Genomic DNA, 19694 nt, shown 5'->3' with positions numbered 1-19694 from the left:
TCAATCGCGTCACCACAAACCAAAATATGAGAAAATTCTCAAGACCCAAATTAACAATTGCACCCCTAAAAATTGGCTTCACTCTAAATAATTGGGCTTCTGTAAATATTGAGACTTCCACGGTGCTCAACTCCCTTGATTTAACACATTCCTGTGGAGGGAGCTGGTAGGAACGTTGGGTTGCTCGGTCCAAGGCCAGGGTCAACGGCGGCGTGGTGTATTCCGCAAATATGCCCAACTGAGGGCGGGCACAAGCCGGTGTGAGTAGGTTAAACGTTGAGTTTTATAAGGGCACCACGGGGTGACCAGCACGACGGACGGACACAATAATCCCCTGTGGGCTGGTGGAACTAGGTGGTTCCTACCAGTAATATTTTATACTGGACAGTAAGCAATGATGTGCCAATAGTAGTCAAACGATATGGTGGACCGTGTCACCCAATTAAAAGATTGGCAAGCCTCACTTTCTCCAGGCATACAATTGACTGGTTCAATAGCAACCTTTCTGAATGAAATTAGGTTGTTTCAGTTGAAAACCTTGTATTTAAAAAAAATGTAATCTCATTTGGAGTTCCACAAGTTATTCTCCCTTCTATGTAATTGATCTGAGAAACCAACTTTAATACCATTGATTTTTTCTGTTGATACTGCAATAATGGTAACTGGAAATTCACCAAGTAATTTTGACCTCACTGAGAATCTTATTTCCATGAAATAAAACCAAAGTAATGCTTCTTTGTTTTGAACTTCTTTCACACCGTACATAGCCAACAATGCTAAGTGGAGGTGAGGGAAGAACAAGCTAAAACAGCAGTTATCAGGACATTAGTTTTCAATTTCGAAAATTCTACTTTGCAATGAGAGATCCTGCCACATTTCCAACCCAAGTTGCCTGGATAATCAACAAATATAGCAAGTGTAGGAGCACATTGCAAACAAGAATAAAATTGGTTCCCTATACATATAAAATCTGCATACCACATCTATACTATGTTTAGATATGGTAAGAGTAACCGTACTTCCAAATGTTGACTTTTCAAATAAGCTAAACTCACTCGCATTCGGCCCTTCGCTTCCCACTGAACGCTCCCTTCAGTACCCACCATTGCAACATTGATTGGTTCAAACTTGAAATCCCTCTGCCCGTAGACACATCCATTAGGCGTGTATAATCACACTACCCAAGGAACAATGGAATTATAGAAAAAGCCTGGAATGGGATGATCTGGAACATCACTTGGCATACGGCCCCACACAGAGCCCCTTCAAACTTGCGTCTGTTAAACCTCGGATAGAATTTCCACGTGGAAGGCGATTCACATTGATGAGGCTGTAAAAGCAGTGCTAGAGTCGTGGCTTATGGAAGCCTGCGGGCTGATTGGGGCACGTGGATTTTAGTAAATGGTGACTTGAGAGAAATTCTTTGCCATGTTGATACATGTTCGATGTCAGCAACTTATTAAAACGCAAGTCATGTTTTTGCAGGCAAGTATTAATTTTATATATTGCATGTCAGGTATTTTTCACTATTTCCATAGCTTTGACCATTGTTTCCTCTTAATTGTATGTTGGAACCTTTTTCGCACCGTACTTAGGTAATCTTGCTAATCGGAGGTGCGGGGGGGGGGAATTGGCAGAATGGCAGCTTCTGCAATCACATTACACCCCAAATCTTCGTTGATATTACACCAGAAAATGTGTATATTTACCCAAATAAATGTGTGCACATCAATTTACGTGGGAATGTGAACACCGTCAGAACAAGCAATGCGACTAATCTCATGCAACCCCCCCCCCCCCCCCAATGAAGACACCTCCAATGAAAGATGTTTCGTTCTTTATTCAAAAAAAATTTAAAGAAACATCTCGGTACACTAACATTTCTTAAAGACTACACTTTGTACAAAAAGAATTCTTTCAAGTATAGACAGTAACAAAATATAAGGTATAAAACACAACACAGGTGGTCAAATGAAAACAAAATTGAAGAGATTGCAGCAGCTCTACTCAGTCGCCTACACTACCACACAGTATACACAGCATAAGAGTTCGGGAGGGAGGGGGGAGGGATGGAGGAGCAATGGAGCCAATCTGCATGGGACAGCGAAAGCCAAAGGACCCATTTTAACCGTCAGCATCCCGTATAAAGGGAAATGTTGATGGCTTACCCCTAACTCTAATCTACGTTTGGAAAAAGAAAAAAAAACGTTGTACGTCATCTTCAAATCATTAAGTGTTACCACAGGTCAATGAAATCGGAACACTTTACAAAATGATCCGAATGCATCTTTCAACCAAAATATTTTAATCCTACTGCCCAACTTACAATCGCCGCCGCTCGCAAATACGGAAGATGGGGGGGGGGGGGAAGAGACACCACCTTCCAACCTAAGCAGATGCCTTGGGGGGGGGGAAACCATTTAGGATAATACTGTCTGCCAGCATTTTATTCAGTGGCAGACAAGTGGCTGGACAAAATGTACAAATAGAAAAATTGCAGCAGCAGCTATAAAAGAATCTCTCCCCGAGCACTCCCGTGATGACTGCCCAGTCAGGGCCACATTTTCAAATGGAAGTGAACAAACATTCTCGGTGCTCTGCAGATCAATGAGACAACTGCATTAATGGTACACGCTGCACATGTTGTATGTCGGGCTTTTTTTAAAGGGGCAATGTACATGGTTAGATAAGCAACTTCTCCACGATTGAAAACTCAATACCTTAAATTAGCAAGCAAATAACCTTTATTTTTAGTTAAAATTGAGCATTCGTAAAACTGAGCGAATTGAGCAGTTGTATACGAGCATAATAGGTTAAGGGGCATTTAAAAAACATTCAAAGTTGCTATTGGAAACAATGGGGGGGTTTAGATAGCTGGATTTATGCCATTTCCAGGTAAAAAAAGCAAGAATCTAATTGGCGAGTAATTCCTGAGTAATTACTGCATTATTCAATGGTGCGGGTCATGTCAACAAAAATACGAGAATTCATTTTAAGAAAACATTAACCAAAACGTGAAATGTTTGTGTTGTCTGACCTATCTGCCACCCAATTGGTTATATCCAGCACCACATTTGCTAAAATTACTGTAACTTAATACAGCCCACCCCAAACATAACTCAACTGTTGTCAGTCAAGAAACTCCATACCATCAAAAGCAACCTCCTGTGAGCAATTCAAAGACTCAACATTATAGTTACAAAGTAGCTTAGTAACTACTGTTATCAATGTTATATCGAACTATTGATGCAGGCATACGATGCAGAAATAATACATTTAGAGGGCTGCATACAGTTGAACACGGAGCATCACCGGGTATATTTCTTTGACATTTAAAATGCCAAAACGCTGTCAACACAAGCAGGCTAAACAAGTGCCATTTCCATACACCGCCGTTGAAAGCGACCCGCAACATCCACGCATGTGCGTCGATTAACTCCAAAGCACTTAGCGGCAAGAGGTACTGAGGTGGCTTAGGGCATCCCTATCAGGATACAGAGCCCAATAATGGCCTTGTGATCTTGGCCCAAGCATCGATGATTTCACAAAGAACAAACAAAAATCACACATTACTAATTCGTAACTATAAGGTTGACTCGGAGTTCAGTGGAAGCCCAGTCAATTAATATTTGCTTGTACATCAAAACACGTTCCTTCGGAGTGGGCAGGTAGGAACTTGGTTGGACAGCGCATTTGTGCACGACAGACAAATAATCCCTGGTGGGCAGTGTGGAACCTGTTGTTCCTACCTGTATAACACATTTAAGCTATATGAGAATTCACTTCACTAGCTTGTCTAAATTGAGCTAAGACCAAATGAAGTTCAAATGTCACTTTTGTTAGTTCTTTGTGGGATCAACAGTTGAGCAGAGATAACAGGAGGCCACAGTACGTCTGTAGTCGGACAGGGATCCCCCTGCGACAATGCAAGTAGCACTCTACAAGAACTTTGGAGTTTACCAGTGCACATGTTGCTATCAACTGCAAGATATGAAAATGCCAATTGTTTGCCCTGCTTGTGTAGACCATGTTTAATACATTTGAAATGCCTAATAATTATACGTGGTAATGTACCGTGTTCAACAATGCCCGGGCCTGTCATGTTTCTGCATCTTGTATCCTTGCATCAACTCTGTCAATATGCGTACATTAAGTTTAACACGTAGGCTTTCGCGATCAATATTAATCATAATAAAGGTTTTTGGGTTAGATCGCGTTATTTATACATGTGTCGCAACCCTCCACCACCCGACACGGCCAATCAGGAAAAAATGTGTCACGTTGACAACAGACAAATAGTTCACTACTTTAGCCCACCGGTGTGTTGAAGAGTGAATCCACAACATTCAACATTTTTTAGTACGACGTTTCGCTGGATGTTGTGGATTCACTCAACACACCGGTGGGCTAAAGTAGTGAACTATTTGTCTTTTGTCAACGTTACACATTTTTTTACTGATTGGCCGTGTCGGGTGGTGGAGGGTTGCGACACATTTATAAATAACGCCATCTAACCCAAAAACCTTTATTATGGATGCATAAATGAAAATAGCATCACACTTTGAAATTGTAAATCCACATAAAAAAATTTTTTTTTTAGATTGCTTGTCATTTTGTTATTTCTCTGCAGACAAAATGAAATCGCACAAATAAAAACACAACCGTTTTTATGCATGCAGTATGTGCAGTGAAATGCATCAATGTTGGTCAATACCAGTTTTTAAGAAATATCACAGCCAATGCAATTGACAAAATGTGCAAAACTTAAAGACAATTATTTTACACATACACCAGGTTGTAGATGAAGGACTTCTAGAAAGGGTTAAATTCACATGTCGGTTGCCATAATGTGCTAGAGTTGTGTTTGCGGTTAACACTTTAAGGGGAACACCAATGAAGGTTACGACGTACTGCCAGTTTCAATTCTCTTAAAATGTATCCCAATCACAGCTTGCTGTTACAACTAGCAGCAACTGGAAATTACTTGGCATAACTATTCCCTTAAAAGAGTCCAGCATTAATATTCTACCAGCTGATGTGGAAAGTTGGCCCTTGATGAACTGGTGTGAGATTATTTGGAAAACCAAATGGGATTACAGCTTCTGGTTCTATAAAAACTAAATGAAACTACTCAATCATTGTATAAAAAAAAATTTATTTGGAAAAATATGCCCCCTAAATCTATGTGCTTGCGAGTCTTCCAGCTAGAGAACAAGCCTAAGCACCTCTTACGTAAACCAAAACATTTAAGTGAACTTAGTCATGCGAGATACCTCGACTCAAATCACTGCCACTTTCTACCCTCAAGTACCCTCTACCTGCTGTTTTGGTTTCTGCTTCACAAACAGGACCAGTTTCTTACATTGACCGTTGACTGAACCCACCGACTTTCTTGAAGGGTTCGGTTTGTTGTAGTCTAAGCCTCGCTGACTGAGATGGAGAGGTGGGTGGGGTGAGATTAGGTGGAAGGGGAAATGGGATGTGGGCGGAGGGGTTTAGTTGTGCTTGAAAGTCGCTCAGGCTGGAGAAAACTTCTTGGCCTGGTCACGCACCCTCTTCTCATACTCAACCTTATTTTGGCTGCAGACAGAAATGCACACAAAACACCGGTACACACACGCGCATTACCCCTTAAAAATGTAACAAAAGTATGGTAGGTCTTCAATTACAGTATGCAGTAAATCAAGTGTATTTCATGACAGTATTTCCAGTGTCACTTTTAACCACAGACGTGTCGCGGTCGTCGTAAACGAAACGGACGGAGCGGGCATTGTTCAAGCACGGGGATACGATCATGGAGCCACCTGTGTGATTTGGCTACGGGCGTGGTTACACGCACTTACCAGTAAATGGTGTAGGCTTCTGCTTGCGCTGGGTCCTGCACGTTGGGCTCATTGAGCAGCTCCTGGATTCCCAGCAAGATCTGCAATGAATGCTTCCTGGTGAGAGTGGCGGCGTTCGCGTGGCCAGCAGCACCTTCCGCTTCCTTTACAGCGTGCATTTTATAGCTCGATTTGTATATTCCACCAGATAAAATCTAAAATATTGGTCCGATTCACGTGCAACAATGAATCTTTGCAAAACTTATAAAAGGTGTGTTGACGGTGTGACAAATGAGCCTAAAGATGAGACATTTTCAAGCTATTCTAACAACGTGGTAAACACTGCTGGCTAGACCGTTATTCATAATAGAGGTTTTTGGGTTAGATGGTGTAACTATAAATGTGTCATAAAACCCGCCACCCAATTAGTAGGGTTTGTCACGTGAACAGAACATGCCAATGTTTCACCAGTAATTACAACCAGCTTCATCAGGCAACAGCCAGATTTGTGGAGAAATCCTCCTGTTTCGTTCCTTAAATCGAGCGATGTGATGACGTCACTTGTATGCCCTTCTTGCGCGAAGTGGGGGGGGGGGGATTAATGAATGCATAAAAATGACTATGGGTTATTTATATGGTAATTAACGTACATTATACATCCGCATTATGCTATTGTGGCTTTGCTCTCCAACACACCGATGTGCTGTACTAGTAACGAATTGGCATGTTCTGTTTCGTGACAAACCTTACTAATTGGCTGTGTCTGGTAGTGGTGGGTTTAACGACACATTTATATATTCACGCGATCTAACCCAAAAAAACCTGGATCATGGATATTGGTCGCGAAAGCCTACGTGTTGAACTGGAGCGTTATCACTTACACACAAACATCACTGTGTGCGAGTGCTCTTGCTCATACCTGTCTGATGGTGATTGCCGGCCTCCAGTCTTTCTCCTCCTCCAAGATGGAGAGGCACACGGTTCCCGAGGGATACACGTTGGGGTGGAACAGCGGGGGCTCGAACTTACCTGGAATTGAACCCGACAGACACACAGGTTTGTGTGTATGTTGAACTTCTTTCGCACCGTACGTAGTCAATCGTTTTAATCGTAAGTGCGGAGGAAGGACAACAAACTGAACACAACAAGCAGTTCTAAATAAATGAGTTTTCAATCTAGATGTGGAAGTGCACGGCTCCAGTGGTTTCCTATCGGAAGTAAGAGCGTTGCAGACGGCCACTGAAGTGCATCTGAAAGCACGCGATGCAGTGACCATCTTTGTTTGATGGCTAGCCAAAGGCCGCTGCTGCGAGGATGACCGGAGTTCGCATGATGGTTTATGCTCCTTGGCTCCTCCCCCCCTAGTACCATATATAACCACGTGTCTCTAAATAGCTCGCTTTATACGCTACAGTAATTTTGCTGGAGCAGTCACACCTGATGATGGAGGCTTATGTTGCTTCCAAAACGTCGTGATTTCATTTAGTTGTTTTCATTTTTATTTTGTTTTCATCTACGTGACTTTACCGAAAAAACCAAAGAGTATCAAGCTATTGTGGTTCATTTGTGGCAAGCACTTTGTGTGCAATTAGTGCGACCTTATTATGTATTCAGTTCAGAAACAGGAAGCCACTGGACGGACGTGGTCAGATCTTGCAGTACCCATCACAACATTGCATGAAGGGTCACAGCCTGGCCTCTAACTTGTCAGGCCAATATGGAGATTCAAATGATCATTTGGTTGTGAGATAATGTTACAAAGGACTAGGAGGTGGAAACCGTAGTGGTTATTGTGTTACGATAGTAGTTGGTGATTAACTGGTAGGACGTGTTTCTGTAAAAGTGCATGACGGGTGGGAGTACATGTTAAGAGGGTTGCCCCAAAAGCGTTACATACATTCATCTCTGAAATTACATTTTGGCCACCCTGTATATGAATCAATGAAAATGGGAAGAAAGTGCACGGTGACATAAGCACGCGGATGTGAAGGAGTGTGCTCACGCGTGAATGGGGATAATGAGAAAAAGTGTGAGAGGAGATGGGCATGTGATGAACAGTGTTCTAAAAAAAAATTGATGAAAACATTGAAAAACTCAAGAGTGAATCAAAAACATATTCAAATCAAAATAATACATTTCTAAACAAAGAATCTATCAATGTGTACAAGTGTTACATTTGAAATAACAAAAATAGATGATGATTTTTATTTATAAAAATAACATTGTAACTCATAAATCTGGGCGTGACCAGTACAATCATCAGTTATCCATCTGTCTCCCTACACGAAAGTTTACCAGTGCCACAGATGCCGATATTTCAGCCAATCCAGCTTGGTTAAACTTCACCTTTCTTAGCAATGCAATGCCTGATTCAGATAGACAGAATGGCTATTCAGGGCAATTCCAGGTGTACATGAAATAACTACAAATCCTTGGGCCAGAGGATGGTTCTGCAGGATTGAAAGGATGCCTTAGACATCATCCGATTAGCACGGTTGGCTACGCATGGTAACGTGAGGGCAAGGGTGAGTTCGGCACGCACAGAAACTTGTGGAGTCCCATTGTAGGGTTCAGGCAGGGGCACTTTTGGAAAATTTGGTAAATGTGACAACTATTTCATCTCAAATTGAACATCAGAATTCTAGCCCAAGAAGACGTCCATGGTATCGGCACAGATATTTGGCATTTGAGCCAGTCAACCACATTGAGTATCAACATCTCAGCCTAAATATTTTCTACTTCAATAAAAAAAAATATCCAAATTTCATCTTTTAATTCTCTACGTTGTATATATTTTGAATATTCACACTGTACGTAGCCAACTGTGCTAATCAGAGATGCGGGAAGGACAACAAAATAGACACAAGAAGCAGTTCTTAAAGAAATGAGTTCTCTACATCATTAGACCTCCTTTGCCAGTACCAAAATATAATAATAGGGTTTTTTTCCCCTTTTTTCTGGCAACAAAACTGAAACCTTTTCAAGAGGATTCATGTCTGCATTAACCACAATACTTGTGAAAAGGTTTCAGTTTTGTTGCCAGAAAAAAAGGGGAAAACCCCTATTATTATTAAATGAGTTCTCAATCTAGATTTATATGGAATTCCTGCAACATACAAACTTTGGTGTTTAAAGAACATGATTTTAAACTGGGTGCTGCAGTGATCTAAAAAAAAACTTACATTTTGGGGGAGTGGAGGGGTAGTCATCCTTAAATAGCATCCGGAGCCTGTACTGGCCTCCCTCCCAAGGAGTCTGCATGGCACACGGGCAACACAATCATTCGCACGGTTACCTGCGGCTCAAAAGCAAAGCCCCGAACCACTTTAAATAACCAATCGTGATGTGTCTCTTACCCCTTTCTTGCCTGGAATGGCACATTCCCAGTTCATGAGGTTCAGAGTCCCATCAGGGTTCTTCATTGGCACAGCAACAAAACCCTGCAGAGCAAGCCATAAGCAAAATTAGTCAATCATTCTTCTTTGTTCGTGCTTAACTGACATGGATAGAGGCCACATCCACATTTAATGTTGACATTCTTGTAGCACAGAGAAATATATATAAACAAATAAAGTTGGAGACTTACAAAGGGGTGATTCTTCCTCCATGATTTCCTCTCTTGAGCAAGCCGACTCAAAGCAATGCCTGACATGGTTGGGTGTAAAAGCAACTGCAAAGAAATAACAAAATACAAATTAAAAGGAGAGTCAGGCATGGAGATACGCTGCCACAGCGATGTTGACCCACCCCTTCTGGACATGTATGAGAGTCTTCCAGGATAAACAAAAATTCTGATTCTGTTGGTTTACACTAATTCCATTGTTCAGGGCTCATAAGTCCCCAACTCATTCCTTCCACATTCCCTTAACCTAATTCTATTACGTAACAAATGACACCGCATGCTCAGCAAGTTTACACCTATCTACTCACATCGCCTATCGTCTTCCTGATAACTTCAACTTCTTTAGACTTAACAAACCCTCGGAAGGCAGTGCGCTATCCTCTTCTATGTATGCATCGACATTGAATGATCTTATCTATAGGACGTTTGTGGCAGTATAGGTGTTCACCGGTTTAACACTGGTGAGATAAGGTCATAATACAGAAGGCGGTCTCTGGTGGAGATCAATCAGTTTCAGAGACAATGCATATATCAGAGCATGTGATGCCTTGCTAAAGGTATCTATTTGGAGTTTGAAAATCTTAACACCTGTTGTATTGACAAAAAAAGTTAAACCTATTATTTTGCATAATATTGAATGGTCTTCCTCCATTCGACCATGGACCAGGATCACTTTGAAGCACTCACTGAAGATAACCACACCCCCCCCTCAACCAACATATCATTTTGTGCTTGCTACCAGCCACAAAAAATATATCTGTGGTTTAGAGTCCCTGTTATTTCTTCCGAATGCCATCTCTGCTCGACCTGAAGGGGAGAGCTTGTTTATCACTGGCGACTTACACCGGAATTGAGTCAATCCTCCCACCTGAAGCTCTTGCCTTTACAGATGAATTCAACCCATCTCAGCTCATCTGTTCACCGACAACATTCTAATATAATAGACCGTGATCACTCATCAATCCTTGATGTACTCATGTTAAGAAAATCTTGTAAAAGTGGGTATCCTGGGAAATTATCTTAGCGACCACTCTAACTGGCATTTGATATCATTAATCACCTTCGCTCAGCAGTTTCCGCTCCTCACTCAAAACTCGCTTATTTTCCCGAGCTCACCGCACGATCCCTGAATCTCCCACTCATAACCACCACCACCGTTTACTGTTCCCTCTTCATATTATCATTACATGGCTATTACTCATTCTCCATTCATTCAATCCATTCATCATCGTTTCCTGTCATCAATTTCGCTTTCATAGAATTCACGCATCACAGATTTTCCCCCATTGCATCCTCTCATCTATTTAATTAGCCTCATCTCCACCATCACATCCACATGATGTACCGTTAATTATTTGTACAACGCCTTTGTTAAGGTGCCATATAATTACGTTAAGATAAGAAAATATACGAAACTGCTTAAAGTTCCACATAATCATATTTCAGCGCTCCTTGTTATCCTTTGACCATCGGGCCTTCATCCACGTCCCCAATTCTGACCCAGTTTCATCTTTAAGATTCCTTACGATGGTTGACAAAACTTGCCCCTTGAAAAAAGTTTTAGTCAGGGGAAATCAGCCTCGCTGGTTCAACCCAGAAATTGCCCAGCTCATCCAAGCGCCAGTCTTGAATCCCGTCGTCATTACACCATCCTCGTCCTCCACTTGTCCGTCTACAGCATTTTTAACACAAAATCACGCTGTCATGTTGAAAAGGCTACAATACCAAACATATTTCAGATTGTCCAATCAACTGGATTTTCAGCTACAGTGAGTTATTTACTTGCTTTTAGCTTTATGCAGTGCCTTACGACCTCTGGGCGAAACGCACTTTATAAGTGTAAATTATTTTATTAGTAGTCCCTCAGTTAACAGGGACATCAGGTTAATGGTTTTTCGGTTAACGTTTTACCTCCCACAGGACCCCATGGCTTGGACTAACGTTAACATTTTGATTCACGGCACGTTTAAGTTATGCAACGCGGGCGCCAATCTCGGCCAATCAGAGCGCTCATAAGTGGGGATGAGCAAGCCTCAGCCAATCAGCGATGCCCATTTATGGAGCCGTTTAGACCTGATTGGCTTTGTTTACATTACATTTTCTGTTTTGCAGTGGAAACAGCTCTCTTGCAGACTTGGTGATTTTTCACTTCTTTTTCAACTTATAAGTGAATTCGATTAAAAGTTATGTTGGTTAACAGTAGTTTTGGTGGCTTAGATTAAAACATTAAGAGGGGTACTACTGTACTTATCTGAGCGTGTTCAAATTGTCTCCATCATAAGGCAGTGTCTCTGACAGGACCCTCATTAACAAGGGATGTTCCTCAAGCGTCTGTGCTTGGTGCAATGCAATCCAGTTTTTTTTCCTGTACGTCAACATTCTAGACATCTCCAACCTGCACTCGGACATGTTTTTCATGTCTTCATCCAAATCATCCTCTTAAACAAATTTGCTAACGACCTATAAGGACCACTTCATTCGTCTCACTCCCTCCCGTAGCCTCAAGAGGGATCTCTTTATTCCTACTACAATAATATTTGTATAACCAATGTCTGGCGTAAAAATAAAAGTATTTTTCGCATTGCTGCTTCACGCTACTGGATACCCATCCTGCTCATCAACAGCTTGGTTCCCCCCTTCCTTCACTCCCCCCTCTTCACTTCCCTATGCAACGAAAGCCGAACACACTTGTGCCTGTTTTCTGGCATGTCTTGTTCCCACATTAGCACTGTCTTTTTCGATATGGTGGGTTTACGTCACAATTCGGCCAATATATAGAGCTTACTTGCACCCGTACCTACTGTTGTCTCCTGCCTTTTGCACTCGTCCTATACTTGCGCTGTTTATTTTATTCGTACAGGTTTCGTTTCGCGCAATAACCGTTTCCTCGCACACGTACATCATCGGAATGGAACAGGAAGAATACTAAAATAACTTTATCGGTAACGAGGCTCCCACAAGATCATGCTGGAGGGCGTGTGGCACAGTTTTGGTGCCAGCTATCAGAGTGTGGTCGTGTTGCTACAGTTCTATGCGTGATTCAACCGTGAACGGAGCCCCACCCTCGAACTTAAGAGTCATCTCGGAAAGAAAAAAGGTTCAATACCTCGTTTGTTAGTTGTGCAATATTCCTTAAAGAACCTGTACTAGTTCTCTGCAATATTCAAGTTTGCCTTTGCTTTGTTGTTGCTGCTCTGCTCACACACCACGGATCCCCCTTGAAAAATAGCCGGGCACCTGGCTCAACGGGATAATTTGTGTAATAAATCAAATAAACTTAGCTTACGAGGCCAAAACAAATGAAAAGGCCGCCTAAAACTAAGTTATAAAAATAAAAACATGTTCAGAATCGTTGAAGTAATGGTACTTCTCACAAGTGCCACGCGTTTATTTTAGACAAAGATCACAACGGTAGGTATTCTGGTTCCGAAGCCTTTCAATGTACAGATATATTCATTATATATATCAGGGTGATTCTTATAATCGGGGTAAAACAAGTTTAATGAGGAATTTTCATTGAGGCACCTTTCCGTCCTATTTCTACCTTCTCATGTGACTGTAACAACCTTTAAAGTCTGGCATTCAATAATTTGGGAACATTTGGCTAACTGTGAAATCAAAGTTAGGAGTTGCTCCTGACACATCGATTATTGAATTTTTTTTTTATGCCAGCTTCAGCAAAAAAAAACAGACTACCTTCTTAGGCAGCTAGTGATGCCTTCCTGAAAGTCTGAAAATAATTTGCGATAGATGGTCACTGACATGCAGAAGTTATGACAGTGTTTGCTCATCACAGGTGTGAAGGAGACTGTACTCTTCAATCAGTGCGACTCCCCGTTCTGCCACGTCATTTACCACCTTAATGGTCTTAACCCCTTTTCCCCTGGCAAGGCAGTCCAATATCAAGCAGCCGATCTTTAGGATCCATGTCTAGAAACTTTGAATCAATGCCCATTACATGGAAAAACCTCCAAGAGTTTTGCCAATACGAATTGCTCCAAACTTTCCCCCCGAATGGCATCTTGAACAATGGCTTGTTTTGGAATGTCCCCCCCACACCCTTTGTCTTGAAGGGCTTGATCTATATTGGTCTTTCATTTCTGGACTTACTTTCCTGTCAAAGAAAGCAAGAGCCATCCAGCTCTTTTCCAAAGTTCAGAGATGCCCAGAACATTTCCTGATGGCAGCATTGGCAACACTTGTGCGAGCCATCTTTGTAAGTCAAGTTCCTTCAATAACAGCAAGTCACATGAAGGTGCTGACATAGCAACAGGGCCTTGAAACTATGCCGAGAGGTAGAAAGGTGGCCGAGAAATTCCTACATCTCAGTCGCTTCTCCTCCCTGTGAAGTATGAGAAAAACGTCCCCACCAGTGCTTAATTGATGCCAAGAATTGGCCACAGCAAGCATCGGTGATTATACTGTGCTGGTCAGTCTCAATAATATTCGTACCTCCGATTAGTGCAGTTGGCTACGTACGGTGTGAAACAAGTTCAACATACATACATTCATAATCAGTTTCCTTTTGGGTTTGATCATGTAAGTATAATGCCAATATTACACGCTTTTTATTAACTCACTGTCTGTTGTTGTTGTATCCTCAAATCATGTAACTGAATTTTAACCCACTTCCCAATGTGGTATCGACTGCAAACTTGGTATACTTATGTCATACAGATGACAATACTATATTCTATCATAAAAATATATATTTTTTTAAACATAATTTTGTATATGTTATGCTTCAGCTTGGGTCTAATTGTCCACGCTCAACTAACGTCGGCTGTAAATCACCACGGTCCCTTATGTTATGGCAAGCTTCGGGGCCACTTCCTGGAGTTCTGCCATTACTAGTATTTCATAAAAGCGTGTTTTAAAAAAAGTATTTTTAAATATTACTTATTTTTACTATAACCCTACACCACCCAACATAGCTAAATTAAGCTGTCACGTGAGAAAATATGACGATTAATTTGGCTTATCAGCTAAACTACAATGAGTAAAAGTAAACCAATATTTTTTGACAAAATGGGGATTACATCCAGCATCATCAGGCATTGAGAAAAGCTCGGCTCTCGCGTGAAAGAGCTTCCCGCTACAGGCCGTCCTGTAGTGGTGCCATGACCTCATCATCAGCAGTCATCCACACAATATAGTTTATTAGAGTTGATTGCTGGTTGATTGATATGGTTAGATTAGTGTAATAAGGCGAATATATTTAGCAGTAGGTGGAAAAATGGCCATCCTTAAATGAAGATATATTGCTAGTAATGAAGGTGGAATTGTCTTGCTATTGCGAATTTTGTTAAGTGTGAATTGGTTAATAGGATTAGTTAGTTAGTATCATAGAGAGAAAAAAAATAGTAATACAGGTTGATTTAAGAGATCGTTGGGGTTTCGTTTTTACAATAAATGATCAAGTATAAATTACTTGACTTGTCTATTGTCATTACGAATTTACTCAAGTATTATTTAATACGATTAATTTAATTAGCACTGAGTGGGTTGTCCAGATGCCACTTGCACATCAATATCTGCAGAAGCAAGTGAGCAACCAACCCATTCCTCCCTGGGGATTGGTTAGGTTGTGGTTACAGTAATTGCTAATCTATACAAGAGAACATTTAAAGTGCATTGGCATAAAGTATTCTTAAACCATCCTCTTGGTTTCGATATGTAGATGATACATTGGTTGTTTGCAATCATGGCAGACACACTTTTAGATACATTTCTAGACCACCTCAGCTCACAAAAACTGGACATTCAGTTCACCATGGAAGTGGAGGAGGGTATCGTCCTCCCATTTCCTTGATGTCCTGCATGGACCACCCTAATATATGCCTGGGCAAATTGATTAGCGTCTCAGTAGGACAAACTTTAGTGGAGATGTAAAAGGCTCTGTCAGAAACATGAATGATTTTAAAACGGACATTAATCATCATATAATATACTTCGTGGCCACAAAAATACAAATGAATTACATTACGATACCACATTACACAGACCTCAAGGAATTTCATTAAATAAAGGCTGATATGGGAGCAAGTTCATCGTATGTGCATACCTGGAATCAACGATGGGAGATGTTTTAAATGAAGCACGAGGTTCTTCAATCAGATGCAAACCACCAACTGCACAAAAGGCACACTGTAAATACACATGCATTGCTACTCAAGGATAAGGTGCATACAAATATAACGCATCCTTTCATGATTATCTATTATTTTCATTGTTTTATATTGCTAGTACACGTTTATCATCTGTATTAAGATATATAATACATTCAATTCCCCCCTCTGGCAGACTAATAAAACAATTACCTTGGAAGTTACGTCTTTAATTTGAAATCCTGCAAGGATGTACCAAAAGTACAGCTGGACTGGGCCATCAAGGGTGGCTTTCTCGGCACATGTCAGCAGATTTAGCCCCAGGAGCAACCCCAGACTTACAAGTTAGTCGCAATTACTTACTTACTCTGACCCACACGTTATTTAAAATGAAGAGTAACGCAAACCATCTATGCTGGCAGTACTACCGTCGGTTGTACACGAGATAGTTCGTGTTAACATTATTCAAGTGTTTCCACAAAATCACTTACTTCAATACACACAATTTTGTCATGCTATAGATGTGTTTTTGTGGAGAAAGAAAGACGGTGGCAGTTTAAGTGAAATAACTTCCATCCTTACTTTTAGGAACACTTTGCAAATAAAACTGCATAAAACCACAAAATTAACATCACGTGTGTCTCCGTGTCTATGTTTTGTCTCTCTCTCAAATGTATCAATCCTTGGAAGAACGTAATCAACCAGGTGGGCTGTTGACCGCTGTGTTGGCCGACTGTGTTGTATTGCATTATATTTCCAAGTTTACTATGTTTGTTCTCATTCATTTGTACCTGATGATGGTTGCTTGTGTTGCAATCGAAACGTCGTATTCTATTACTTAATTTCTTTCTACGTGACTTTACCGAAAGAACCAAAGAGCTACATCACGTACTATTACACAAATATGTAATACTACATTAATATTATTGGGTTTTTCAGTAAAGTCACGTAAATAGGTTCAAAGAAAATAACAAAAAATAACAAAAAACTACGACTTTCGATCGCAACACAAGCGGTCGTCTTCAGGAAACTATACTACCATTAATAATTATCAGTGAATAAAATATCAAAACTATCCTTGCAACATAATTTTTTTTCCCCCTTCTATCTGGCAACAAAACTGACACCTTTTTACAAGGTGTCATGTTTGCATAGACCACAATACCTGCAGTCATAATGCAAACAAAAAACATAACTCTGATAATGTGCACGGTCCTTGAAGTTGATTGGTCCACACCCGAAACAGCTTTCCTTAGAGCCTAGTCTCACATGGGTTGGACCAGATGACGCCAAAAGGCGCACAACTCAAAGACAATGCACCATCAGAGTATGAGAGCTCGGGGTAAGCATTTACACCATGAGGTTCCAATGGTATCCTTGCAACAGTTAAAAAATTCAGGATTTCTTTCAGATAATTATATATTTTTTACAACAGGACAGAGCAAGTGGCGGACTACTTCAACACCTGATGACAAAAACGAACCCAGGAACGTCTGGCCGGTGCTGTTTGTGAAATGCTCACTGCCTCCTTTGGTGGGCAACAGACGACGTTTCTGTCTCCGTACCTTCTCGAGCTTTCCGCATCCTTTTGTCTGTTCGTGTCCCTCACTATTTATGTCTGCACATGGCCTGCCAGTTAGGTAACGAACAAATCCTAATATATACAGTAGACTCTCGATTATCCGCGTGCGGTTGATCCAATTCGCGGATTAACCGCGCACCCGAGATTGACATAAATCAATAACTCTTGGATTTTCCCTTAAACACAAATGAACGACCTAAAAAAAGTTAGCTTGTAAATGTGTATTACAAGTCACATGCTTAAACCGAACAAGTATGTGCTCCGGTTAATCCGAAATCCACGTGATCGCCTCTACAGTTCAGTACATATACAACAGAGATTACGTGCACCTGCACCTAACGTTTGACTTGGGTTTCGTTAACGACAGTTAAATATCTCGTTTGTTAGTTCTGTAATATTCCTTAAAATTGACGTTGTGTCTGTTTTGTTTAGCTGCTCACGCCACACAGACCTATTACAAATAGCCGGGGCAAATTGCCAAATATGATCATCCGTGTAACAAATAAAATAAACTTAAATCCCCACAAAACGCGCTTTATCTCGTTGGCTTACGGCTTGTTACTAAATGGATTCGTGGCCGCGATGTTCGACTGGGGCCAGCGAAGTGGCCATTCGCCGACTGTCACTCCCCCGCATACGTGGTGGATGTTATTCGGGTTCGCCGAATTTCTATAAACACAAAGAAACACTCATCAATAGACTTAGTAAACCATGCCATGCCATTGTAGGACCCTCAAAATGTATATTTTAGATCCCCGTGAGAATTTCTAGGGTAACAAAAAAACAATAATTAGGGCCGCAATTTTACTTTGTGCGTTCTCCCTCCGTCTCACCACGTCCGTACCCCTGCATCCCTCTCGGTCTCCCAGTCCTCACAATTAGTTTCACCCTTCGTCTCCGTGTTTATATCTCTCTCTATCTCTGTATCCATCTCTAACCGTGTCCGCCTCCCAAGCGCTCTGGGTCTGTCCCCGTGTCCGTGTGAGGCCGCTCTCGGCTCGAGACCCGCACAATCCCATGGGCCAGGCCTACAAGGCCGTCCACCCCTCACCGTTGTTATTATTCATAATCTACGTGAACACCGACATACGTAGTGCGCAGAGCAGTCGATATCACGCGCTGTACGCACCGAAGCCTCACAAAAGCACGGGTTTTAATGAAAGCGACGATGAATCTCCGACGCGGCTCGGCCCGAAGCCGAAGGCCTTCGTTAGGCCGCACGCAGGGATGGCCCCGCCGCCAATCGACTTCACGGGCGGCAACCCCCTTTCCCTGCCCACAGCGAGACGCGAATTGGCTTCCCCGCGACCTCCTCGCGCCGTGAAGGCGTCGCGGAGCCCCTCCTCACCTGAGGGCTCGAGGGACGCGGAGAAAGCGGCGAGACACGGGACGCGCACTCCGCCTTCATTCAAACAACTCGCTCGCAGCAGCAGCAGCAATGGCGGCGCGCGTCGGCGCCTCAAGGACCCCGCCCCGCCCCCCGCACCCCGCACCGAGAGGGGCGGGGGGGAGAAAGAGGGGGGAGGGGGTTAGGGAGAAAGAGGGGGGCGGGGTGCGGGGAAGAAAGAGGGGGTGGGGGGGGAGAAACAGGGGGGATTGGAGGGGTAGGGAGAGAGAGGGGGGCGGGGTGAGGGGTTGAAAGAGGGGGTAGGGGGGGTAGGGGGAGAGAGGGGGGCGTGGTGAGGGGGAGAAAGAGGAGGAGGGGGGGTAGGGGGAGAGAGGGGGGCGTGATGAGGGGGGGAAGAGGAGGAGGGGGGGGTAGGGGGAGAGAGGGGGGCGGGGTGAGGGGGAGAAAGAGGGGGGGTAGGGGGAGAGAGGGGGGCGGGGTGCGGGGGGAGAAAGAGGGGGAGGGGGGTAGGGGGAGAGAGGGGGCGGGGTGAGGGGGAGAAAGAGGGGGAGGGGGGTAGGGGGAGAGAGGGGGGGTAGAGGGGGGAGGGGCGGAGAGGTGGCGCGGTGGGAGAGGGGGCCGGAGGAAAGGGGGCGGGGAGGGGGGGAACGGGGGAGAGGGAGCGGGGGAGAGGTGGGAGGGAGAGGGGGGGCGGGGGAGAGGGGGAATGGCGGAGTGGGAGCGGGGGAGAGGTGGGAGGGAGAGGGGGGGGCGAGGGGAATGGAGGGGCGGGGTGAAGTCGTGGGGGCTTTCCACGGCGATCGCCTGATCCGAGGGTTCAGATTGTGAACCGAAAACCGGTATAAAGTGGTCACCGTTTCTTTAGAATCCATTATCAATTACCGATTACGGTAGTCAGAAAGTGGTGGTAATCGAATCTAGTGGATGCTTGTGATCACTGTTGCGCAACTTGGTTCCGTGCAACTGGATCGCTTCCGTGTGGAAATCGATGCAACCGGTTGCGAGCAGTTGCAGTGCGGTGGAGGCGACTTTTTAACGCAATAATCATCAGCGCCGCTGTGGAGAATATCGCGACGAAACAACACAGATACGCAGACAATAACCTCGCCTTCACGTACCCTGTCAACCCATCACGATTCAACCCCCCCCCCCCCCGTATTCTTGCACAGGGAATTCTGGTTGTCAGCTCCATACGGCGTACAGCTGTTTCAAT

The 19694-nt window shown here is 43.1% G+C and overlaps 1 protein-coding gene across 2 annotated transcripts; it reads right to left on the bottom strand.

Annotated features, from left to right (window-relative positions):
• Positions 1–1822: 1822 nt before the first annotated feature.
• On the bottom strand, positions 1823–18606 carry LOC144944609 (SUMO-conjugating enzyme UBC9-A-like). Of its 2 annotated transcripts, none has more exons than XM_078872922.1 (8): positions 18482–18606; positions 15509–15591; positions 9409–9492; positions 9179–9262; positions 9005–9077; positions 6742–6851; positions 5844–5923; positions 1823–5580 (listed from the first exon to the last, which is right to left on the bottom strand). In XM_078872922.1, the coding sequence occupies exons 3-8, from the start codon at positions 9472–9474 to the stop codon at positions 5517–5519; spliced, it is 477 nt and encodes a 158-aa protein (XP_078729048.1). In that variant the 5' UTR covers positions 9475–9492; positions 15509–15591; positions 18482–18606; the 3' UTR covers positions 1823–5516. The 2 variants fall into 2 exon arrangements, with proteins under 2 accessions (XP_078729048.1, XP_078729047.1); XM_078872921.1 differs by having other exon boundaries at positions 15509–15575.
• Positions 18607–19694: the final 1088 nt, after the last annotated feature.

This window comes from Lampetra fluviatilis, chromosome 35 (genome assembly GCF_964198595.1).
Source record: "Lampetra fluviatilis chromosome 35, kcLamFluv1.1, whole genome shotgun sequence".
NCBI lineage: Eukaryota > Metazoa > Chordata > Hyperoartia > Petromyzontiformes > Petromyzontidae > Lampetra > Lampetra fluviatilis.
This window is presented reverse-complemented; position numbering and strand designations above follow the sequence as displayed.

Coding starts and splice junctions, on each gene's coding strand:
- LOC144944609 (XM_078872922.1), bottom strand. CDS start 9,474: ATGTCAGGCATTGCTTTGAGTCGGCTTGCTCAAGAGAGGAAATCATGG. Junction 9,263..9,408: donor GGAGGAAGAATCACCCCTTT/GTAAGTCTCCAA, acceptor CTTGCTCTGCAG/GGTTTTGTTGCTGTGCCAAT. Junction 5,581..5,843: donor GAAGCCTACACCATTTACTG/GTAAGTGCGTGT, acceptor TTCTGTCTGCAG/CCAAAATAAGGTTGAGTATG.